Source organism: Phacochoerus africanus, chromosome 3 (genome assembly GCF_016906955.1).
Source record: "Phacochoerus africanus isolate WHEZ1 chromosome 3, ROS_Pafr_v1, whole genome shotgun sequence".
In the NCBI taxonomy this organism is placed as follows: domain Eukaryota; kingdom Metazoa; phylum Chordata; class Mammalia; order Artiodactyla; family Suidae; genus Phacochoerus; species Phacochoerus africanus.
In genome coordinates, this window is record NC_062546.1 from 152,868,523 (window position 1) to 152,894,568 (window position 26,046).

General features: G+C 36.4%; 1 protein-coding gene across 2 annotated transcripts in view; it reads left to right on the forward strand.

Moving 5' to 3' along the window:
• The first annotated feature begins 8,290 nt into the window (after nucleotides 1-8,290).
• Nucleotides 8,291-26,046, forward strand: part of ITPRID2 (ITPR interacting domain containing 2) — a 39,542-nt gene continuing 21,786 nt past the window's right edge. Inside the window, exons 1-8 of one of the 2 annotated variants that reach the window (XM_047773016.1) lie at nucleotides 8,291-8,631; nucleotides 8,986-9,031; nucleotides 11,970-12,019; nucleotides 12,882-12,938; nucleotides 15,182-15,221; nucleotides 15,305-15,403; nucleotides 17,100-17,308; nucleotides 18,180-18,871. In XM_047773016.1, coding sequence (XP_047628972.1) covers nucleotides 8,421-8,631; nucleotides 8,986-9,031; nucleotides 11,970-12,019; nucleotides 12,882-12,938; nucleotides 15,182-15,221; nucleotides 15,305-15,403; nucleotides 17,100-17,308; nucleotides 18,180-18,871 — 1,404 coding nt within the window. In that variant the 5' untranslated portion in view covers nucleotides 8,291-8,420. The remainder of the gene's footprint in view (nucleotides 8,632-8,985; nucleotides 9,032-11,969; nucleotides 12,020-12,881; nucleotides 12,939-15,181; nucleotides 15,222-15,304; nucleotides 15,404-17,099; nucleotides 17,309-18,179; nucleotides 18,872-26,046) is intronic. The other variant, XM_047773015.1, reaches the window with a different exon arrangement.

The following is a 26,046-nucleotide window of genomic DNA, read 5'->3' on the forward strand; positions in this document are numbered from 1 at the left end:
CAACACTGTAAATCAACTATAATAGAAAAAATAAAAATCTTTAAAAAAACAAAAATAAGATAAAATAAGATAGTTGGTGGAAGTTCCCTTGTGGCGCAGCGAGTTAAGGATCTGGCGTTGTCACTGAAGTGGCTTGGGTTGCTGCTGTCACCAGTTTGATCCCTGGCCTAGGAACTTCCACATGCTGCGGGCATAGCCAAAAATAAAATAATAAAGTAGGTTTTAAGTGAAACCTTAAAACATCATATCCTATATTGGACAGTTGAAACTTGCTTGAAAGACCAGATCTTAGGTGGAGAAGTAAAATCATCTTCTTTTTGATCATGAACATCATTCCCTTTGGGAAAGTCCTCTGAGTGCAAGAATCTGGATGGGCCAGGGATGTTACAGTCTCGTGTTTTGTATCTAATAGAGAACAGGATGTTATCCCAGAAAGACTCAAACATGAGCTGAATAACAGGTTTGTTTGCAGAGATCTCACTGTCTCCAGCCTTGAGTCCTCTCCCAAAATATGGCTAGGTGGAGCTACAGATTAGGGGCCAGAAGTACCAAGTTTACTTCTGTAATATTATATGTTGGCAAGAAGCCCGGATACTAAAGTCTTTGTTTTTACATTCTCTGAGTTTTTCAGAAGATTCGATGAAGATTTTTCTACCTTTGCCTTTATTAATATTTGTGGGACTGTTGAGATTGTCTTTAATTCCGTCACTAATGAAGATGGCTAATCTTAGGCTTCTTAAAGATTTTGGGCTCAATTTTCCTCCTTTAAAATGAGGGAGTTGTAGTAGGTAATTGCCTCTCCAGGATTCCTTCTACTTAGGAATCACATTGACCCTCTGCCCATCAGCTGTAAGAATTCTCTCAGTTTGATGGCAGTAAGTGGTTGCTAATGTTTCTTTAAGAATGGACCTCAAGTATGGAAAGATAGTCACAAGTATTGCTAAGAGCATGGAATTTACAGGGAAAAATCCTGGTTCCACTCTGTCCCTTACTAGTATGTGGCCTGGGGCAAGTATTAACCTTTCTGAAGCTCACTTTCCCTATCTGTAAAGTAAGAATAATACAAGTCCTCATGAAATTGTATTAAACAAGACACTTTAAATCCAGGCCTAAATACAGTGTCTGGCACAAAGCAATCAAAAGTATTCATTTTTAACATCATTATTTCCTTGAGTTCACTGAAATAATAATGTTCTAATAGCATTTCTCCAAGTTGAATATCAGCAGTAGTGTAATTACAGTCTTTAAAGGTTTTAAGATGCCAACTTGGGCTGACTTGTTCAAGAAAAATTGGGAAGACATAGCTCAGGCGATTGTTTTAAAAATTAAGCAAAACAACCTGTGTGCTGACCTTGACCCTGTAGTTCTTTTATTTAACACCAGTCTATTAACAAACACAACTTTAAGCTGTTTGATTAATACTAATGTAATCCAGACCAAATATGCTACCTAACAGCAGTAATAAACTTTCTTGCCTCAAAGAAATTTTAATGGAGGTTTGCTTTACTTTTCTGTTTATTTTAAAACAAGATCGTGGAGAGTCCTTAGTTTATGGTTCCCATCAATATATATTTGGTCCCTTTAACTTCTGATCATATGTAGATTATATTTCTATACAACTAAATACAATAAAATCATTCTTAGATAGAAGAGATAAGCTTTGAAGGCCAAGTACTTATTTTACAATTCTAAAACAATTGCTTAACCACAAAAGGAAAAAACTCCCCCAAATGTGGGAAACCAGAGTCCTTTGCTGTGCTCTTAACTACAGCCGGAAACATGTGTTTGTTTATTATGACCCTAGTGCTCCCACAGCCAGATTAACTTTCAAATACAGAGTTTTCATTCGGCTTAACCAACAATTGTCACCCTGACTATGGAAACTGATAATTTACAGGGAGTTCAAGGAGAATACTTGGATGATTACATCCACTAGAGCCTGGCTTGTCCTCACTCTGTGAACAGGGAACACTTTTAAGAGAAGTTCTCTCTACAGGGTATATTAATTAACACGCAGTAATGTGCTGCGTCAACCTTTGTCAAAGATATCTTTCAGGGACTATCAAATTTTATAGTGAAAGAGTTCTGAATTACCATTACATATTAAGAATATCTCGTTGTTCATTCTAGGTTTCTCCTCATTTGTGAGATGTGAGCCTCAACTGATTTGTAAAAGGTTGTAGAAGAGTAATCAGTTGTATTTATTTCTGCAAGAAAGTTCTCTGCAGGAAAAAGGGTAAGTATTATGTTTTATAGATAGAAAAGTAAGAATCTATACTGATGCATAAATCTTGAAGACCTTCATGTTAAAATTCAAAATTTATCAAACCATTGTATAGACATATATTAATTCAATTTTAAAAGTTCTTAGGAATTAGCTGATTTTCTGTCTCTGTAGTTCTATTTCTTTTAATATTTTATTGTCTGATTAACTCTCATAGAACTTCACTTATTTTAAAAGCAATTTTAAAGGACTGCATACTGAATTTATACACGTTTCTAAAAATAGGCTATTATTTATTTGTCAAAATGATTTAATCAGAAGAAAGATTAAGTGGTTACATCTTACAGTTTCTGAATAAAGGAAGACAAAAGAGGGGATTTAAAACTGTCACTAAGCTCCAAAGGATACATTGGCTCTGCCCACTGTCACAGTACTGGTTGAGACTGAGTGTCCTTATTCTGATATCTTACCTACTCAATCTTGTACTTTTTGGTTAGTGATGGTAAGGAAAGTTGATGGAGCTGAATGTAAAGAATAGCCAAAAATGGTTTAGCAGAATCCTGTCTGGGTCTGGCAGAAATCCCGCTCTCTCTCCATTTTGTCCACCCTCAAACTTGCCAAGCCTTGTTCACTTTGGCTTTATTTTAAAAATGCATTTCTGGTGAGTGAGGAAAGGTTTTGTACTGTGTTTTCAATGACTCACCCAAAATAACTCCATTCAGCTTGTAAATGGTCCTGTTCTGAATGCAGATTGTGTTTGTTCTAAGATGGTCATGAAGGGGCTGCAGAAGGGAGATTACAGAGGGGAAATGTGGTAGGAGAGGCCAGGGCAGTTTATATTTATTCAGGTTCAGGAACACATCAGAATTATTTTTTAAAAAGACATTTTTTGTGTGTGTGTGCACGCGTGCATGCACGCGCACGTGGTGTGTTTTAAAAAACCATTTATGAGGTCTTTATAAGGTCTGTACAAGTTAAAGCTTTTTTTTTTTTTTTTGGTCTTTTTGTCTTTTTAAGGCTGCATCCCCGCGGCATATGGAGGTTCCCAGGCTAGGGGTCCAATAGGAGCTGTAGCCTCCAGCCTACACCACAGCCATAGCAACACGGGATCCCAGCTGGGACTGCAACCCACACCACAGCTCACGGCAGTGCCGTATCCTTAACCCACTGAGCGAGTGCCAGGGATGGAACCCTGCAACCTCATGGTTCCTAGTTGGATTTGTTTCCGCTGCACCTCAATGGGAACTCCTGTACCATTTCAAGCTTTTAAAGATACATCAGTATTACACAAATACCTAGTTCATCTAGTCACTAACCTCTTTTTTTGATCCTCATAAAATGTGGAAGGAGAAATTTACATGTAAACATATAATTCTAAATATATGCATAATAAAATCATTTTTTAAAAGTTCTAAATACCTTCAAATAAGAAGACTCATACAGGTAACAGAGCTAGAAATTAATCTTAAATTAGGAAGAAAATGTGTATCAATAAGTTGATTATGTAAAAGAACAGTGTTAAAACCGGAAAATTCAATAATGACATCCTCCTGTTGTGTTGTATACTGCAGAAAAATTTTAATATCAAGTGGCATACACTGAGCACTTGATGTAATAGATATAACTTTCCAAAGTTTTTATGATTCAAAATATCAGAGACCTTTAAACACAATATTTTAGGGCAGGACTGAAAAGAAAAAGAAAAGTACTGATCTAAACACTAACATTAAAGCTTCACAGATGAATTAAAAACATTTTGTTACTATGTCCAGTTATAAGGGTTTCAAAATCTCCTTTGAGTTGTTTCATTTATTTATGAAGCAGACCAAATTAAGCTTATTGTTATATAATTCGCTTCACTTCATTGTTGATGAAGAATAGATGAGCCACTCTTACCTGTTGCTCAGAAACACCAGAGAATTGAGCCACTGAAAAGAAGACAAGGTTTTAGAGGAGGGTAAATTTAGCATTATGTGGCAAAATGAAGAAACTGTGATCTAGGAATGGTGAAATGGGTGGTAAGTGACAAGTTTTTAACATGCATAAATCAGAAAGCCTATAAACTTATGCAGATTATGTAAATAATTTGCAAGGCAAAATTCCAGTGGTATCCATACCTCTTTCTTCTCATGTGTACTTGGAATAAGTAGGGAAATCAAAATAGCCAATTGTTATGCCATGTTAATGCTTACTTAAGAGGACAATGACTTAGTATAATAGGAGTTTTTGCTAATGTGGAAAAATTCAAAGAATAAGTAATACGTTTAAATTATTAGACCTTAAATATGCAATTTACTACTTTAAAATATACATGATAACCAGAAATACTTTAATGGTTAATAATGACTTAATGGAAAAAAACCAATCTAAGTCAGACTAACCACCATTCCACATAGTTCAATTATATGATTTGTAAATAAACCTCTGAAAGTTTTGGAGGAATGCATTTGTTCAGTAACATTTTCCTTTAATCCCCTTTTATCCTATTGTAAATCATTACACTGGTATCCCTAGAAATATTAATAGTTACATTGAAGGGGCCCAAAATATTATATGTTGAAATGAATTTTAGAAAGGCTGAGCTAAACAAAGTTAAACAGTTTTATTTATTTTTTATTTTTAAAAAATTTTGGCCACACCTGGGGCATGTAACAACCCTGAGTTCTTAACCACTAGGTAAGACACCAGGGTCTGTAAACAGTTTTTCTGTTTTTTTTTTTTTTTTAATAAATCTTGAGAACTTCTCAAGCTTTTAACATTCATTGTGATTGGGTTGAGGTTGGGAGAAGCAAGAGTTCCCCAAGTTTATTTTATATAGAATTATTTTCTCTAGGCAATTCTATCATTAAGACAAATAGAATCTGGAAAGTGTAAGGTAAGTAGAATGGCAGATTGAATAAACAAATCAGCATTTTATATTTAAATTTGGTAAACTGCAACATTAAACCCCCCTCTGATCAGATTCCTAATTATTAAGATTTTGATGTATACAATAAATTTTTAATTATGTAAATACTTAAGAAACAATACCTTAACTAGAACCAAAATGCCTTAGTTTACCCAATAGTAAATCTCTTTTTGTAATTTTGAGGTATGTGTTTAAGGCTTAGAAATCAAAAAATAGGTTGCATAATTAAATTGAGCATAAGTTTTCACTTTTTACATATACTTTTCCATTTAAAATTGCCTAATTTAATGAGAGTATGTTCTCTGTTCTAGCCTGAATGTATACCATTAAAGAAATTCAGCTGCATAAGCATGAAGACAGATGTCATTTACTATAAGAATAATCCCCCAATATGAAATTGATATTTGTCTTCTACAATATAATAATTCCAATAGCTATACTGAGCATCTACCTTATTTCATGTAAATCTTATATTACCTTGAGAAGTCAGTTATCATATTGCTATTTCACAGATAAGGAACACGATAGCCAGAGCTATTAGCTGCCTAACCCTATGCCATACAACTAGAAAGAGAAACAGATTTGAAACTTCAGTCTGACACCAAAGACCCTACTGTTTCCAATAGGATTATCCACCTCTAATATAAATGTCTTCCTTTCTCCAACTTGTAGGCCTTAGTAACTCAAATATTATTCTTTATGTAGAATTTGTGCAAAGTAGGTTGGCAGATGGTCTACAATACAGCACTTATTTGGAAAAAAAAATCTTCGAAGAAGCAAGCATACAGCTAGACTCTCTTCATGTGCGGTGGCATTCATTTTTGATAAATGAAACACCTTGGGCTTTTTTTTTTTTTAATCCTAAAGTTGAGAATACAGTTAAAACCTCTTACTTTTTTTGGGTTTTTTTTTTTTTTGGCTTTTTAGGACCACACCTACGGCACATGGAGGTTCCCAGGCTAGGTGTCAAATCAGAGCTGCAGCTGCTGGCATACGCCACAGCCACAGCAATGCCAGATCCTTAACACACTGAGGGAGGCTAAGGATTAAACCTGCAACCTCATGGTTCCTAGTTGGATTCCTTTACACTGCACCACAATGGAAACTCCTCTGAAACCCCTTACTTCTCAAAATAGCTTGCTGCTTCAAGGATTTCCTTCTCTATTACTTCTGTACTTTTAACTTTTTGTGTTAAAAATTATCATGTATTAGAAAACATACGGTTGTGCTAGTGGAGATTCAACAATTGCTGTACTCTATTCTAGTGTTACCTGCTGGCATTTTTCCTATCTTTGTTACTTCACTTGGTTTTATTTTTAAATATGAAATATGGTTCATTAAACTCAAAATTTATTGTCTAAAGGTATTTAAACATCCAAACTAAATAAAAGATAATGAGCCAGAGAGAAACAACAGAAAGCAAGTATTTTATCCATTTGTCTATTCTGAAGAATGTAAAGCATAGAAAATTCACCTCAAGAGAACTCAATGTTCCTTGTGGGATCACCATTGTATTAAAAGTGTAAGGTGTGCAAGAAGAATATAGAATACGGTTCTTTAATCTCTCAATTTATAGTCTTGCTAGGAAGTCAAACATACCTGCAGAAGCCAGTCATATTATTTACTACACAGTTCAGTCCCAAAATAAAGGATACCAATATACCCTTTTTATATCAGGGAATTATGGGAGAGATGTGAGCAGGAGTGGTGGAAAGATGTAGTTGGGGGAAAGTTCTGGCTCAGCTGGATCTTGAAGATCATGAAGATACTGGAAAGAAAGAACAGGAACAAACTGAGAGGAAGGGATGAAGAGTCAACAACAGTATATGGGAATGATGGAATTGGATAGGTTGAGGTCCATAACCATCCTGAGTGAAACTTCGAAGACAGCATACTTTGTTCTCTGTGGCTACTGTTCAGCTCTGACAGTGCCTTCTCTCCAGATACCCCCCTCTCTTGCTCTCTTCCTTAACTTTCCTACAGGCAGTTAGACTCTGGCCTGTTTTGAAGGACCATTGAACTATTAGCTGCATTTTGTTACAGGACTCTTGAAGCCTGGGAAGTTTTTAAGATTCAAGAAAAGATTACTAGTGAAATGCCAAGCCAGTGCCATACCAGTATCACTGTTCTAGAACCCCTTCATATTTCACAGCATAAGGCCCAGAGTGATATCGTAATCGTTCTGGAAAGTTAGTCTGGATTTTGGACATGATCTTGTACATATTGGTAAACCACTGTCTGATGTTCAAAGGGACTTTATGGTCTTTCTCCTAATTAGACTTTGAAAATAACAAGAGGGGATGCTTAAACTCCTTTTAAAACTAGTTCTAAACCTTGACATAATTTGTATCTGGCAGCATCACAATCCAAGCAAGTATTTCTATTTTTCCCAGGCATTCCCTGCTCTATTTTTCCTTCACGTCTCCACATCCAATCTCAATATGGAATTTCCAGTTAAATACTCTTTCCCAGTTCACTTTAATACTTAACCACGATGAATAACTTTCTTAAGCAGGAAAGCAGCACTCCACGAAGCTTGCTTTTTTCCAGTTTTGACATTTTGGACAAAAAATACCAACCGTGCGCCTTTCTCCTATCTTTCGTCACAATTCCTTGGACTCCTCCAAGAGTAACTTTCAGTGGGCCCAAGCAGACACTTGTTTGGAGCGGCGAGGAAGGGTGTTTAGTGAAACTTGGCCTTCCCACATTTCTCCAGTTTTGGGGTGAAAGGGGCACTTGAAAAGGAGCAAAGATTACTGTGGAACAAACAGGCAAACAAATCTCGCCCACCCCGCGGGCGGCGGCAGGGGGCGGGGGGCGGGTCCCTCCTCTCCGCGCTCGCCCCGCCCCGCTCCGCCCCGCGCGCCCCGCCCACGCGTCCCCGGCCGGAAGGGGGCGTGGAACGCCGCTGAGGGAGGGGCGCGCTGACGCCTGGCTGCCGGCCAGGCCCCAGGCTCGCCTGGAGGAGGCGGGAGGCGGAGGACTGGGGGTGGGGAGCGGGGGCTGGCTGCGCTCGGCTCTCGGCGGTGCTTGCTCGGGCCACTCGCGCTCCCGCGCCGCGCCCGGCCGGCTTCATGTGAAGCGCTGGCCCTCCGCCCCCCTCCCTCCCCTTCCTTCCCTCCCTCCCTCCCGTCCCCTCCTCCTTCTCCTCCTCCTTCTCCTCCTCCCGCGCCCGCTCCCGCTCCCCGGGGCCCCCAGCCCGGCCGGGCGCTGACAGGGGCGGGGGTCCCCGCCGTCGCCGTGTCTCTCACAGGGTCCGGCTAGGTCTGCGGAGCCCCCGGTGTAGCCATGGACCGGTCCCTGGTGGCGTCGGCGGAGGCGGAGGAGGAACTGGAGTGGCAAGTGGCGAGTCGCAGGAGGAAGGCCTGGGCCAAGTGCCGTGGCTCCTGGCAGGCGTCGGAGACAGAGGACCTGTCCACAGAAGCGACGACGCAGGACGAGGACGAGGACGACGAGGAGGACCTCCCCGGAGCGAAGCTGCCGGCGGCCGCGGGGAGAGGTCGGTGCGCCCGGCAGCAGCGGGCGGGGAACTCGGGGAAGTTCGGGCTGGCGGGCGGGAAGTCTCGTGCGTTTTGGGCGACTGCTGTGAGTTCTGGAAGATCTTCCTGGGCTTAATAGGCCGAGGGGAGAGGGGACACATCCGACCTTTAAACGCGCGCGCTTGGCAAGGCGTCTTCAGTGTCAACAGAGACACCCCGGTGCCATCATTTCCCTTCTGATGGTCACTAAGACGCGTAGCTTAGGCTGTGTTTTGCCCCTAGCACGTTTTCCTTCCTGGGGGTGTCCGGGTTGACCCCTCCGTCGGAGTCCCCCCGGGGTCGGTAACGTGCTGTCCCCTCGCTCTGACCCGCAGGAAACGTGCCCAACGAGAAGATCGCGATATGGCTCAAGGACTGCCGGTGAGTCCTCGCTTGCGCCGCTCGCGTCCCGGAGGGAGATCCACGCAGATGGGACGCTCGAGCCGAGTGATTCGGGCCGTCGTCTCTTCCTTCGGGTCCCATGGACCTTGTAAGCAGTAAACCGGAAAGTGAGCCGGCGGATAGCTTCCTCCGTTAAGCGCTTAGAAATGGAAGTGCTGTGACCGCTGATTATTTGGTGACCGTATTGACTTTTACAGTTGTTAGGACTGTTTAGCTCCGGTGTTAGCATCAAAGATCAGAACGTAAAAATAGATAATCCTAGTATGTTATCATGCTTGTCATATTTTTATTTGAAGGGGTTTTCACATTTCACATGGTATTTTATTTTGCTTTTGTTTTGACATCTATACATCTGGCATGCAGTCATTTCCCTTTCAAATGTGTTTTAGATGAACTTAATTTACTTAACTATACTACTGGGCTTTAACTGTATAGTTGGTACCTTAATTCTGCTTGGAGAGCTATGAAAACTAGCTAACTTTATTCTAGTTTACTTCTTGGACATGCATTTGTCAGATGGCATTGGAATTCACAGAAGGGAAGTAGAGCTTTGAAGGCATTCAGGCTGCATAAATCTGTTTAATTACACGCTTTGGCAACTGGTACGAAAATGATAAAGTACAGAGGAGATAAATCATTTTACTACAGTAGTATGTGCTTGTTTCATGTTTTAATTTTTTCTTACTTATTTGCTACTTATAAGATCTCATGAAGAATGTTTACTTTTTAACTTTTGTTAACATGTTTGCTTTTATATATGTTTTTTGCTCTCTCGATTTGGGATTTTCTTAGTCTTTTTTTCAAGTACCAGAGTTGGGAAAGTTTTGGGGGCGGGGAAGGGGGAAGTGATTCTCATGTATGCCAGTTTATTTTTCTCCCATAAAGGCATACAATATTGGTCACTACTTTATTGAAATCCTGTTTTTTGGTGTGTTGTCTGGAGCTTTACTGAACTCTCTTCATTATAGAACTCTTTAACCTTTATTGGGGATGTCATAGACCCTTCTGAGATTTGATGAAATACACGGACATTCTCTCTAAAGACCCTCACACAAAAAACTGTTTAGGAGAAGAAGCATGTTATGTTTATTTTATGATATATAGGATTTAAGATTGTATAAGAGATCATATCATGTAGACATTAAATAAGTGCATCTTTTAAGATAAATGCAAATGGTAATGTTCACCAGGACACATGGTCTCTGAAAATTCCAGTTCTTTTTTTTTTTTTTGTTAATCTTGATTTATGTAGGCAGGTTCTATAGTCTGTTGCTTCCTTCCTTCATAGGTTTACTTTCTTGCTCCTTACTGTTGCACCTATTCAGTACAAAAGGGACATTCATTTGTACTTGGGAAAGCTAGAACAAACAGTCTTTATTGTTGACTTTATTATCACAGATTTAACTGCTAGGACATATGCAACTTTTTTTTTTTTTTTTTTCCCCTGTAACAGTTTAGGAACCTTACCAGAGTTAGGCATTTGTCTACTTTATATATTAATGTACAGATGATCTGAAGACAGTGTTTCCCCCCCATAAATTCTCAGATATTCTTTGTTTTCTTAGTTTTCCATGTCCTGAGTAAAGATACCATGTTGTCTTTCCTTAAAGGGATTCTTTGTTTTGATTTTTTTTGATTTTTTTTTTTTGGTTAAGTGGAAACAAATTGCTTGAAAAAGGTAACATCAAAGAAGGGATAGAGTTTTTGATAAAATTTGTAAGAGAGCAATTAAGAGCGAGAGACTTGTTTTTGAAGGAGAATGTCTGTTTATTTTGCTTGTTTGCCATTTTCTGTTGGTGCACAGTCCAGTCAAGACATCTGCAGAAGGAGTCATGCAGGGTTTTGTACGAAAGTAGCCATCAGGGAAGAGGAATGACTTTTTTGAAGGCATAGAGTTTTTATTAAAATACACACAAAAACTTAGCTCAAAGGTATAATTATGTTTATGGTTGTTGCTTATGATTCTTTTCCATTTCAAAAGCACTAAATTTCAAAGAACTGCCATTACTTGTATATTTGTTTGCAGAAACTTAACATTTAATTAGCAATTCAGTAAAATTTCTTAAAAACTAATATTTTTATGATTTTTGCTATGTCTGATGTGAATTTATAACAGGTATAAATTGTTACTGACAAAAGGCTTATATCACAAAATAGAAGTTTTATAGTAAGACAGTCTGTTTCTTTAACTTAGAGAAGGAAAGGAAAACCATTTTTTACTAAAGAGATTTCAGTGTATTCTGTGTTTGACCTACAAGAATGTGAAAGAATTTTCGTAAAGGCTAGTTCTTAAAGTTGATTCGCAAGTCATTTTTTTTTAGTAATTTTCTTTTCAGAGTTAGATGAAGAAAATATGTATTTTTTAAATTTAAAAGCATAAAATAATTCCCAAACATCTCCATTTGTATCAGAAAAGACAGTAGTTAGGGAAAGGGAGGCACTGAATTGTGCTCTAAAATGCTAGCTGAGATTTAAGAAAACTATTGATTGAGCCTAGTTTTTAACTAAACTCTGACTTTTTATTGAGATAAAGATTTGTATTCTTTTAGTTTTGTTGCCTGTTTCTAGGTAAGAGATTGAGTGGAGCAGATATTTTTTAATACCTGTTGTCATTACCTTTTTCTGCTGTTGTGAAGAAAATGCCAATTCATGTCGTTTGTAATTGCCATTCTTGCTCTTAATTGCTGGCAGATCAGACATGTAATTAAACCATTCCTGGTGAGCTAACTTGATGATAGGTATTTGCTTAGTAGGATATTACTTATGTAATCCACTTGCATTCCATGTGTGTTTGGGAGGAGAGTTAAACTGTGATTAGAAGCTTGCTTAGCTATAACCCTTGAAGTGTAAGGCTGTGCAGTGACAGCTCTCCAGACAGCTTTTCAAGACTAAGGTTTATATGTTTATGTGGTTTCAGTACCCCTTTGGGAGCCTCGCTGGATGAGCAGAACAGTAGTACACTCAAGGGTAAGAGAAAGTTGCCTTTCTAAATCTGTTCTTTATGAGGGTCCTACTTTATTTGTCCTCTGAGTGAAAGTATGTGTGTATGTATGTATGTGTGTATATATATATGCAAAGTGTAAAAGTGATGTTCATGTTTATAAAATATGCTATTCTAAGCTGAAAGCTAAAAGGGAGAAACCTTGTCATGAACCATAAAACAGTGGTGCATTTAAACAAGTTACCAGACCTTTCCACAGTGTGAAACTCTTTACTGTCCAGTTAAATGTTATAAAGACTAATTAAATACAAATATATGATATGTAAACATGAGGAAAATATATATTGAGTGGATTAGGTCAGCTTTAGTATAGCATTTCTCTGCTTACATTAACTGGAATTGCCACACCTGAAATTTTACCACCTGTGCAAGGCAGAATTCTAAAGTTCAAAGTACAACAAGAATGTGCAGGTAGTGGCAGGGCATATAGAAAACGTTTATAGAATCAGGAAGATCCGACTTGAGCTCCTGACTTAAAATAAGGGGGTAAAAGGAATGATTGAGCTGGGATCTGGTTTTCCATGAAACTCTTGGGTAAGATATGTTATCTAATCAAATATCTTAAAGGCATAATAAGTATGAAATAGTCTGTAGATTGGGGCTCCTAACAACTTTACCTGGCTACAAATCAAGTTTTCCTTTAAGTGAAAAGTTATATTTTCTTCTTGAACTTATATAATCAGAATAATTTATGAGTACATTCAGGTCTAAAACACTTTAGTGTGTCTTATATATTGCTTGGTCTATTTGTTTTAATTAAATCAGTGATTTTATGTGGGGGTAAGGAAGAACAGAATAACAGGATGAATCTTCTAATGTTTCTCTCAGGTGTGCTTGTGAGAAATGGAGGAAGTTTTGAAGATGATTTGTCATTGGGAGCTGAAGGTATGTATGCTTATTTGGAAGAACTGCATTTTCTTACTCTTTAAAAAAAAAGAGAGAGAGAGTCCAGTGCTTTCAGCGTTATGATCCCCAGAGTTAAATTTAAACTTCTTGAAAGTGGTTCAGGCACATTTTATAGAAGCTTTTCATGTTAATAATCTAGTCAGAGCCTGTAGGATACCTGTAGGAGTGGCTCTGGAAAACCATTGTGAAACTTCCATGTCTTCCTTGGGCTTAAATGCTTAAAGGAACTATTTGGGGGCAAACAATGGTGATATAACAGAGGGAAGAATTGTCCCACAAAAGGGAGGAAGCTTAAATATTTATAGATGAAAAGACTAAATTGAAGTTTATTTTAGTGTGAGGTCGCCTTTTGTCAGACTTAGAGCTGCAGTTGTCTTCTTCTTTGCATTCAAGTGTCTGTTTTTCCCACTTACTCTTTTTCCAGATTTTTAGAAGATTAAAGGGCAAAGACAAAATAAAGTTATTAGAATTTAATTAAAAATCATTTTGCTGATGTGTATTCAAGGCTGTGTTAGGATTGTAAAAGTGTAATGTGCTAGGTTTAAATTCTCACAGGTTATATAATCTTTATTTCTATGGATTCATAATAAAGCTTTCCATGGTGTAAAATTAAGAATTTTTTATTTTTACTACTATTTTAAGATTATTGATAACTGAATAGCTGAGCTGTTAATGTGTACTTTGTATAAAAAAGGAATTTTTAAGGATTTTATTGAAACTTCTTGAATTGTAAGTTGATGAATAGTGAATTTATACACTGAATTTAATATCCTTGATCTTTTGCTGTTTTAAATCAACTTATTTAGGACCTTCTAACATTGAAAACTCTAGAGTATATGAATATATTAGTTTTTGTATTTCTGTTAATATGTTGTAAAGGAGTTAACTCTATAAAGAGCTTAAAAACTTAACTGCTTCCCAATCAGTATAGTTGAACACACTGTTCAACCCCTTATTAAAATGCATTGCAATGTTACTGTACATAGCACTTTTGATATATGCCTTAGTAGTTTCACAATATGGAATTTTCTTTTAAGATTTCATTTTTTTTCTAAAAGCAGTTTTAGGTTCACAGAAAAATTGAGGGGAAGGTCCAGAGATTGCTCATGTACTCCTTCCCCCAGATATGCATAGCCTCCCCCATTATCAGCATCACCCACCAGAATAGTATATATGTTACAATTAATGAACCCATAGTCCATAGTTTACACTGGAATTCACTCTTGGTCTTGCACATTCTGTGGGTTTATACAAATGTGTAGTGACATGTATCTATCATTTTGATATCACATGGTGTATTTTCACTTCCCTAAAAATCCTTTGTGTTCTGTATGTTTATCCATACTGAATGATTTTATTGGAAGCCAGATTCATAAAGGAAGTGCCAGAGAAGAGTGGAGCTATTATGTTGTTTTACTGAAAATTGTTAAGATTATTTTCATTCATACAATAAATATTTATTGAGTGCTGTGTGTTAGACACCTTTCTGGTGGATATACAAAGAAATGGAAGAAATTGCCATGCCCCTGCAGATCAGAAAAGAAAAAAAGAAAAGGTCTGGTGTGTTGAAAAAGATATTCTTTATATTTGTCTATAAAATTTAAATGCAGTAAATTTATCTCACTCTAATCTTAATAGTTAATACATTTATTTGATTTGAACTTGTAAGTCTAGGATAAACTTCAAAGGTAGTTTTTAAAAGAAAGCTTATGTTGAAATGAGTAAAAATTTTCAAAGTATGTGCATGAAAAATTGCTTGTAACTAGAGTGAATTACCAGCCTTATAAAAACCACATTAGAATACATATATTCTGTTGTCACACTTAAATAATGCTAAATCATGTTTTTGCTTATCTGGTGTTCTTTACTAACAGCTTTTAAATTTAGTAATTAGAACCACATATACCACATATCTTCTTTCTATTTTAAACCATTTAACAAATTTAATTGGTTATTTATGTCTTTTTATTTTAAACATTCAGCGGAAGTAGTTTTACATTGCTAACAAACAAAAACAAAAATGCCCTCCAAAAGCTACTGATTCTGTTCTTAGCTCTTTGTGTATTACCTTTAGTGGTGCAGATTTAATGAGCCAAGACAAGAGTTTTGCATATTAAGCATTTAGCTATAATAATGTTGCTAATTTGCTTTCTTAATATTATATTGTAGTAGTTACCGACCTACTAACAGTTGTGCTTTGCATTTATTCTTTTTACCTTTAGCCAACCACCTCCATGAAACTGATGCTCCAATTGAAAACTGGTATGTAGTTGTGTTTGTTTTTTTCATTATAAAAATGAACATTTATGAAAATAAGGTTTTATATAATCTAATTTTGTTTATAGCAATAATATCTTGGCCAAAGAGAGAAGACTACAGTTTCATCAGAAGGGGAGAAGTATGAATTCCACTGGATCCGGGAAAAGTAGTGGGACAGTCTCAAGGTAAGTTATTCTGAAGTTATGCTGCAATTATGTGTTGTGTTGTAGATGACCACTCTTATCCCTTTTTCAATCTTGAATTTAGCTTGATAGTATGAAGTCGAAAGGAATCCCAGAGTGTGTCATGGATCAGCATAATTGATAGAAGCGTCTTTTTTTAAAGTTAAGATTGAATAAAAATTAACAAGTATGGTAATAATGATGCAAGAGTCCATTAATAAGTATTTCGAACCTTACCAATAGCATGAAAGATGAAATCCATAGTGGAATAATTTCTATGTCCAAAATTCTCCATTCTGCTTGGGCCTTAAGTTACTCTGACATAAAAATCAGAAGAAACCTTTCTAATTCAAAGCTTGATATTTAAGTGCAGATTTATCTTCATACAAAACCAAACTATTTAAAACTATATATTTTTTGTAATATTTTGCTTTGCTCATCATCTGTAATGCAAAACAACTGTCCGTTTGAGTATAGCAAAACCAGTCAAGAAAACTGGTAATAATAATGGTGTAATCTTAGTGCAGAAAAAATTTTGAAACTATTATAACAGTATTCCTTTAGTCATTGACCATCAAAAGAATTATAATGTAACTCTAAATCCTGGTTTTTTGTTTTTTGTTTTTTGTTTTTGGCTGCACTCGCAGCATATGAAGGTTCTTGGGCCAGGGATCAAACCTGCACCACAACAATGATCTGAGCCACTGTACACTGAATCTTTAACCCACTTAGCCACCAGGGAACTCAAATATATATTTTTTACACTGTATATTAAAATAAGTAAATACATGTGCCTGTGAGATCGGTTTAAACTATTATCCAAATTATTGTTTGGGAATTTGAGTATTTTCTCTGAAACAAATTGAAATTTCGTTTTGCTCAAGTTCTGTCTCTAACATTCCTATTTTCCCCAGTGAGTCTCAGCTTGGATGATCACAGGTACAAGATAAGGGTTAATAAATGTTTAATTCCCAATAAAATTAGAACAAGAAGTTACCTTTGTGTAATCCATGCTATCCTTACTTCACTCCTCCTACTTCCTGAGTGCAAGTGGTTAGAGAAAAGTTGAAAGTAAGCTCCTCCCTCACTTTCCTGAGATCAGCTGTGACCTGTATTGCCTCTTCCAGGACAGCCAACGATAGCAGAAAAACTCAAGTTCTGCTTAATATCCTTTGGTACCAAAGTTGTACCAACTTTCTATTGTATTTTTCCTTTTCATTTTTTCTTTAATCTATTTACTCCTTGTTCTCCTTATCTGTCATTTAATTGTTTAGTTGCTTGAAATCTCTTAAAATGACCAAAAAAATAAGGTGAGGGATCCCTTAGAGAGTCTTTTCTTTAATCTATTTACTCCTTATTCTCCCTGTCTGTCATTTAATTGTTTAGTTACTTCAAATCTCTTAAAATGACCAAAAAAAATAAGGTGAGGGATCCCTTAGAGAGTCTCTTACTGAGTGTGTTCTTAGGGCTTAGCTCTTTTTCCTAATAAGAACAGCTTGAGAGAACAGACCCTTTTAAAGTGTTATTTATTGCATTTGGTACACAGTGTATAAAGGTGCTGAAATAAATAATGGTTGAAAGAGCAGAAGCTCTAGAAAAATATTTTATTATAAGAAAGCAGGAATATGAATTCCTTTATACAGTGATGTGTGGACTGTAAACTTATTTTATATCTTAATGTTTTCTTTTTCTTTTTTAGTGTTTCAGAATTGCTGGAACTTTATGAGGAAGATCCTGAAGAAATTCTTTATAATCTTGGATTTGGACGAGATGAACCAGATATTGCTTCTAAAATTCCTTCCAGATTTTTTAATTCATCATCATTTGCCAGAGGAATAGATATTAAAGTATTTTTGAGTGCTCAAATGCAACGAATGGAAGTAGAAAATCCAAATTATGCTTTAACAAGTAAGGTTTTTAAATGTTAGCATATTATTTTAAAAATTATGGCATCCACGGTAATGTCTTATTTTTTAAAGGCATATTAATTTCTAGGTATAGCAGTGGAAATTTAATGACTGAGGTTGATAAAATAGCTGTTTTACTTATTCTGAATTTGTATTATTCTATTTATAGAAGTTAATTTACCTATTTTTCCCTCCTCCCCCTGCCAGTTCTTGATTTACTTAAGTATTACCTTGTAGAATGTAGCTTACTTGTAGAACCTTATACTTCTCACCAGATTGCTTTTGTTCGAGAAGGAAAGAAGTAGAGGAGGGGTCTTGTTACTATTAGTTGAAGTCAGTCAATTTTAGGTGCTTTTCTGTAAATATACAATGGTATATTTGATGATTTTTCATGTTATGTCTTTGCTTATTTTTTCTCTCTTGACCAGAATCCAAAAATGGGGTCTCTAGGTGGTCCTTAGATTAGCTTTAAGAGGTCTATACATTCAACCTCCCTTCCCTTAGGTATAAAATATATACTTAACTGTACTTTATTAGAACATATGGAAGACTTCAGGACCTAAAAGCAGAATCACAGCTATAGATCAATAGATAGTCCTTTCTGTTTTATTCAGTTTTGTGCCTTTTTTTTTGGATCTTTCAAAATGTAAATTCTAGGGCTTAGAGTGAAGAATCTTTTCTCTTTCTCCACAGTAAATGTGGAGAAGCTTTAACTGTTAAATAAGGAAAAAAATCTGGTTTCATAATCTTTGTGATCTTGGTTCAGTTATTTGAATTTTGAACAATAGTAATGTCCTGTTACTGTATGTGTGTGTATATATCTACATGTAAACATAAATATATTTATAATTAATGATTTTTTCTTTTTATAGGCCGTTTTCGTCAAATTGAAGTGCTTACTACTGTGGCCAATGCATTTTCTTCTTTGTATTCCCAAGTCTCTGGGACTCCCCTGCAGAGAATTGGAAGTATGTCCTCAGTGGCCTCCAACAAGGAGGCAGACTCGCCTCCACCTTTAACTCGAAGTAACACTGCAAATCGCTTAATGAAAACACTATCAAAACTAAACTTATGTGTTGATAAAACAGAGAAAGGAGAAGGTAGTACTCCTTCCCCAGCAACTGAGAAAGGAAAGAATCTAAATGTTTCAGTGGTGGAAGAAAGTGGCATTAAAAATGATCAAAAGTCTCAAAAAATTGTGAAGAAGAAAGACTCTTCTTATATGTTGGCTACAGTTAAAGAAGAAGTATCAGGGAGTCCAGCAGCTATTATGGAAAATGCTGACATTGATAGACCCTCTGAAGAAGCAGACAGTAATTTTAACCAAGAAACTGAAAGCGGGCATACTCAGAACCATGAAAATAGACTGGGTGAGGAATCTGGTATTATAGAAACTGATTTAGGTAGCGATTCCAACTTGTCTAGCCACAGTGACCTGGAAAATAGCGGGGAGCCGAAAAGTGTCCCTATGTCCACACCTGAAAAAGAGCCATGTGCGCCGTTGACGATCCCATCCATAAGAAATATAATGGCACAGCAGAAGGACTCCTTTGAAATGGAAGAGGTAGGTAAAACATTACCAAGACCTGTTTCACAGTGAATTAGGAAAAAAGGTGCCAAAAATGAAGGGCGGCAAATAAATTTATCCTAGGAAAAAATTACCCTAATTTTGACTTGCCAGGTTTTTTGTGTTTCATAAACTAAGAGGTGCTCTCAGGATTATGTGATGTCAAGAAAATGGCCCCTCTAGGTCTTCTGTCATCCATTGCTGATACTTGAAATTTAACTCTTTTTCAGTTTAGGCTTTTGATGCCCTGAGAAAGCCCTGAGGCACCCTATTCAAACTCAGATCAGTATTGCAAAATAGGTAAAAACACAGGCTCTGAAATCAAACAAGTTTGAGTTCTGGGCCAATGAATTGCTCTGTGCCTTTGGGCGAGGTTTTCTTAGTGCATCTCTTCTTATTGTGAAGAAGATTTTGAGCATAGATAGAGGTATAGGCATAGCATGATTTTGAGTATGGGACTAGAAAGAACATAAAGATATGTATTTGAAGGGGAGAAAGGGGGACCCTCCAGGAAGGTTTGAAAGGCCACTGAACAGGATTTCTGCACCTTCAGAAGACCACTGTTTGTTTACATTTTTTTTTAATCTAGTGATAGTCTTAATTTTTTTACATAAATTTTGAATTGGACAAGATAAAAATATTCGTTCTGGTGAGGATCAGCTAAAACTTAGGCTTAGGAGCTATATATTTTGGGGCAGAAAACTGAAGTTTATTAAGCACCTACCTTGCAGCAATCAAGGCCACTGTATTGAGTACTTCTCTTCAGTGCATGAGGCTAGCAGTGCTGGTCTTATTTTACACATGATGAAACTGAGCCATGCATGTACTGCTGACGAGTTGTGGCTATAAATTATGTGATACTCAATTTTTCTTGTTAAAATTTATTATAGAATAGTTTTAGTAATAATGAAGCATTTTTTAGAATCACACAGGATTATTTTAGGAACTAGGAAATGGGATAATTTATTCTGCCCATAAAATGTCCCCTTAGGTGAGTGTGTATCTTTCATATCAGTTAAGATTTTTCGTTATTGCAGAATTTCAATTACTTTTTTTTTTCCTTCTTCTTGGTCTTTTGTCTTTTTAGGGCCATACCCCCGGCATATGGAGGTTCCCAGGGGGTCGAATCAGAGCTGTAGCTGCTGAGCGAGGCCAGGGATTGAACTTGTCTCCTCAGGGATACTAGTCCGGTTCATTAACCACTGAGCCATGATGGGAACTCCCCCCAAATTTCAATTACCTTTTTTTGTGGTCTTTGAATGCATCTTAATAGTTTAATTCCAACTAAAAAGTGAAATAAAAAGGGAACAAGAGCAGTCCTTTTAAATATTTTTACTTTTTTTTTTTATAAGATTCTTTCTATAATGAGAAAGAAGATTCTTTCTGTAATGAGTTCAGAAAATGACAACTTTAATTAGGACATTTTTGTTCCATTCAGTTTTTGACTATGTTTTGGTCTAAACTTGTCCCAACATTCTTATTAAAGTATAACTTCTTGCCTTCTTTAAGGCCCCTTTTTCTATGCCAATGACACATGACAGTTTCCTTGTTTTAATACAGTTGTGAAGTACAGATGTTTGTTACATACTTACTGACGTAGGTGACTCAGATGAGAAGACATTATTATATGTTGCTTTTTAATTTCTAGAATTCCTGATTTCTAGGCTGTAGTTTTTAATTACTGATACCATACATAAAACATCTTTACAACTTTTATAAAGTGCTAGATATATGTACTTTGACAGCAAGTGAACATTTAATGATACACTGCCTTTTTTTTTTTTTTTGCTCCCTCTGCTGGCAGAAGCAGTTAATGAAGAAAGTAACTTGACATTAAAATGAACTTTTTTTTTTTTTTTTTTTGAAGTACAAGAGTATAGGCGTTGGTGGTTTAAGAATAATGGAAGGCTTTTGTTTTCAAAAAAAGAATGTATGGTCAACCGTAGACACACTGTAAATGCAGGGAATTTTAAGGATAATCCTTATTTAGATATACTTCAAACATAGATAAAAACCTCCTAGAATTGTGTTTTTATCCCTTTGGGAACTTTAGAGAAAGCTTGTAGAACAATGGATAAAGAAAGGAAATAATGTGTTTCTTTAATTTCCTCTTCTCCCAAGTTTGTTGAATCATACTGACAAATGAAGAGAACAATCTTATTAGAGCAAATTTTTAGGTCCCATTGAAATAGGTTGTTACAATTTTTCTTTTGGACTTCTTTCCCTTGAGGTTTGATTCCTAGTGGGAACTTTCTTCCTGTAAAAACAGTGAATAAATATAAGTTAGAGAACGCGTACTCTCTCTCTCTCATTGTAAGCCAGTTTTCCAGCAGATTAACTGAATGCCAGCTGCTTTGGGTGGCTAGGTGGCAGAAAATGTCGCAGATATGTCACTGTGCATGAAGCTGCCTAGTACCTCTGAGGCAGAAGGTAAGACCTGACAGTCACCAGGAGCAAAGAAAGGGAATATTTAAATGTAAAAAGAGTTAAATAGATGACAAGACTAACCCAAGTTATGGAGAATGAAAGTGACTATCTCTTATGATGAAAAAAAAAAAAAGGCCAGAGACTGTTTCAATTACAGGTCAGTTTGCCTTATGAAAAATAGCTTTTAGGCTATGTTTCAATGTATGTAAATGTTGTAAAACTCTATTCTTGAGTTTTCTAATTGTTAGTAACTTGCTTAGATAATTCTTATGATCTTATTGAGAAATTATTTATTTTGAATAAATACATCATGGTATCTCTCTAGAACCATAGATAAGTAGTATGAACAACTCATAGTTAAACCAGAATGATTCTGCACCGTGAGCAGTTGCTCATCTTTTAATAAATGAAGAATTTCTCATACTTCATCATTAGAGGAAAGAGAACTTTATCTGTGTATTTCTATAAACAAGTTGTCCTGTGTCTCTCTCTTTTTTGTCTTTTTAGGGCCGCACCCATGGCATATGGAGGTTCCCAGGCTAGGGGTGGAATTGGAGCTGTAGCTGCCAGCCTACACCACAGCTAATGGCAATGTCGGATTCTTAACCCACTGAGCGAAGCCAGGGATCCAGCCCATTTCCTCATGGATACTAGTTGGTTTGTTACTGCTGAGCCACGACGGGAACTCCTGTCCTGTGTCTCTTTACTCTATAAATAGGTTTACATGTAAATATAAATATTATTGGCATTATATACAATTTTTTAAGCTGCTCAAATTTTAGAAGGTGTTTCTGATCCTTTCTTTATACATATTGTTGATCTAACTAATGTCCTTCATTACTTATTTTTAGCCATTAAGTTTTGGGATTCTTTTTATTAGATTTACTAGCCTTGGTTAAAGTAATTACAAATCAGTCAGACACCTGACAGTTAAGTTGTTCCTTTGGCCTTTCAAATTTGACTGTATGTATTTTGAAGGCAAATAATGTGTCTGTAGTTGAATAGGAACTTGAACATGACATACACACTGATGTCTGTTGTTTCAAATCCCAATTAACCACTAAGTTTTGTTATTCGATATTTATCTAAAAGAATGTTAACTTTTTTGGTTTTCACCTGACAGTAAAAGTAAACCATATATATATGTGTGTGTATATACAACTTGAAAGTTTTTTAAAAATGAAATTTTTCAACTAATTATACAATTATAAGCTAGCATAGAAGGATTTTTGAATTCACTTTCCAGCTTTTTCTCTTTATGGATAAGGAAGCATTTCCCTCCAGTATTTCAAATTGCTTGGCAGCAGTGGCTCTCCATCGTCTTTCCAAGGGATGCAATGCCCTTTAATATCAGTGCCTTACCCAGGGGCTGTCAGGGTATGGAGTTCTGGAGGATGCAGAGGGAGATCTGTTGTAAATCTTCACCACTTTACCAAAAAATACATTGCTTACAATCACACTTGGTCATCCTAAGGACCTGTGAGGTAGGAGCTCCAAACTTTATTTTTCAGTTAAGAAAACTGAGATAATTATCACCAATAATTCAGATAATTGTCTGAAGCCATTCAGCCACTAAGTGGTACGAGTAAGACTTGACTTTGAGTCTTTGTACAAACCAGCTCCTTTTGACTACAACATATAACTTGGTCAAGATCAGACTGGTTGATAGGGTCAGACATTGCACAAGAACTCAGGTCATCTGATGCATAGCTCCGTGCCTATTTTTGGAAAATTAATGCTTTCCTTGAATTGTTATGAGGTATCATTTAAAATGAGGCAGAAGAGTAATTTCTGAAGTTCCAGTTTGGGTTTTCTGCTATATGGTTCTCTTTAAACCTTAGAGGAGAGTTACTTGAGTTAGAACATTCTACATATTGCTGCTGTATAAAACACAGTACAATAGTATTGTGCCTCAAAGATGTGTTTTAGAATAAATGTGACAGATGTTTAAAGAGCCAAACTAGGTGTCTGCTGTGGTAACAAGACATTGACTAAAAAAGGTAAAATCTTGAAGTTCCCACTGTGGTGCAGTAGGTTAGTGATCCAGCTTATCTCTGGCATTGCTGATTTCTGGCCCTGGGCTGAGGTTGATTCCCCAGCCCATTGCAGTGGGTTAAGGATCTGGCATTGCCACAGCTGTGGTGTAGGCTGCAGATGCAGTTCTGATTTGATCCCAGTCCTGGAACTTCGTATTCCTTGGGTAAGGTTGAAAAAGAGAAAGAAAAAAGGTAAAATCTTTTATTAAAACATTTTTAAAATGTAGTAACTCAAATGTGTGGGTTATTCTAAAGTTGTTTTCTTAAAGCTTTAAATTCTTAAAGACATTGAGACCAAGTGATTTTATTATTTTGGTTTAGTGGGTTTTTCGTGTTTTTGTTTTGTTTTGCTTTGTTTTTGTAATTTTTATTATGAAAAGTTTCAAACTTACCAAAAGATTAAGTAGTATGATGAAAACCCATTATTCACCACTCAATTCGATTATCAATATTTAGCTATAGTTAATAAAAGACCAATCCTGTAGCAAATGACCAGCATCCCACTGAGGATTTGAAACCATGGAATAGGAAAATCTAAGTTCTATGTTTGCATTATAATTTCTGTGGTGCACCTCATCTTGAATTTGACTGCTTTTCTCTGCACAACTTTAACCAATAATAGAACATGATAAGCTATGAAATTCAACCATTATCACTGGCAAGTCTGTTTCTGTCTTCAGCAAGTGATTGATGATTTTGCTGAGTAAGTAGGAAGAAGGATCCTAACCTTAGTAGTTTTGTAGTAAAATATGATCCTCTCAACTCCCTTTTAAGGGCCTTCTTTCACTTAATTCTGGAGTTTGTAGTGGCAGGAGAGAGGGAGATTTTTATTTTTTGTCCATAGAGTAGCATCTTGAAGGTAGTATAATGAAGATACTTATTTATTAAAGTCATGTTATCTTGTGACTAATTTTATAAATCTAAAGAATAAAATATGTGATAATTCTATTTAAAAATGAAAGGTTAGGGAGTCCTCTATGTGGCACAGCCAGTTGAGGACCTGGTATTGTCACTGCAGTGGATTGGGTTGCTGCTGTGGCTCTGGTTTGATCTCTGGCCCAGAAACTACCATATGCTATGAGTATGGCCAAAAAAACCTTTTTTTTTAATTTTGAAATGAGAGATCATAATCTTTTATCTTAGCTGATATTCCTAGAATATAAGGAATTATATTAATATAATTAAAGAGACATTTGGATTTCTCTTACACTTTTTTGGTCTGTTTGATACTTAGTTTACAGAAAACTCTTTGAAGTAGGCTAGGCCTAAATAGAGACTAATAATAGACCTTTTGTTGACTATAAAAAGAAAATGCATTTTGTTTTGTTGCACAGAAAACAATGGTTTCCTGTTGAACTTATGTGTGCTGCTTTGAAGAATATGATTTTTCAATAATAACAAAGAATAGTAGAAACCGTTTTATACATGATTTATAGGTGATGGTGTTAAATGACTGTATGCTTTCAGTTTTTAAAAGAAACATAACATTGGATTCATGGAACTGTGTAGAACAAAGATGACAGATTAGAACAGTTTTTAAATTGGGTAATATTATCTTTAACATTTGAAACTTTTTTCATGTTGGTCATTCCAGGCTCATTCCTATGGAATATTTCTTATTCTGGAATGGATTTGTAGCTCAAAATTATGAGGGTTCTATCTAAAAGTCTGTTTATTTGCTCTCCACTTTGTTCAAGGCTGAAAGCCCAAATGTTTGACTAGTTTGCCCACTTTACTAGGATGTTATTAATTATTTTAAGAAATAATCATTACAGGGTAAAGTGTTGGGCATTAGTATTTTACCTCCCCGAATGTTTAAAGTTAATACAGAATTATGTTAGGGTAGATAGAGTATTTGGGGAGTGGGTGTGATGAATAAGGAATCTGAAAACCCTTAAATTATGTGGTCATTCAGGTAGGGACAAAAAAAAAACAACATAAAAGGACAGCTTGTGGGTTTGATACCTTCTTTGAACGTAGTTTTCAGGGAGCATTTATGCTTAATATCTTTCAGTGTTTTAGTCCTATAATGAAACCTACTTTTTTCCTTGCAACTCCCAAGTTATATCTTAAAAGAGTATTTGTGTCAGGAGAAAGAAGTCTTACACTTGAATGGTTTTTGAAACCTGAAAATTTGTGGAATTTTATAAGGTTTTGCATTGGGACATGATGTGCCATTTTTTCAAGGTGCAAAACTTGTGGCTATCCCAAGTGTGTGCCACAATGAGTGTATTAGCATTTCTCTTGGGATTGACCATACACTTTGAAGTTTAGCATTTAGAGAAGAACTTTCCCTTATGGGTTTGTTTTTCATTTAATAGCAATTTTTTTTTGTCTTTTGTCTTTTTGTTGTTGTTGTTGCTATTTCTTGGGCCGCTCCCGCGGCATATGGAGGTTCCCAGGCTAGGGGTTGAATCGGAGCTGTAGCCACCGGCCTACGCCAGAGCCACAGCAACGCGGGATCTGAGCCGCGTCTGCAACCTACACCACAGCTCACGGCAACACCGGATCGTTAACCCACTGAGCAAGGGCAGGGACCGAACCCACAACCTCATGGTTCCTAGTCGGATTCGTTAACCACTGCGCCACGACGGGAACTCCCTAATAGCAATTTTTTAATGAAGTAGTTTATACACATAGTTACTTTTCTTTGCTAGCTAGAAACATGCAGTCCTGTCAACTGAAAAATTGATCATAAAATTTAAATGT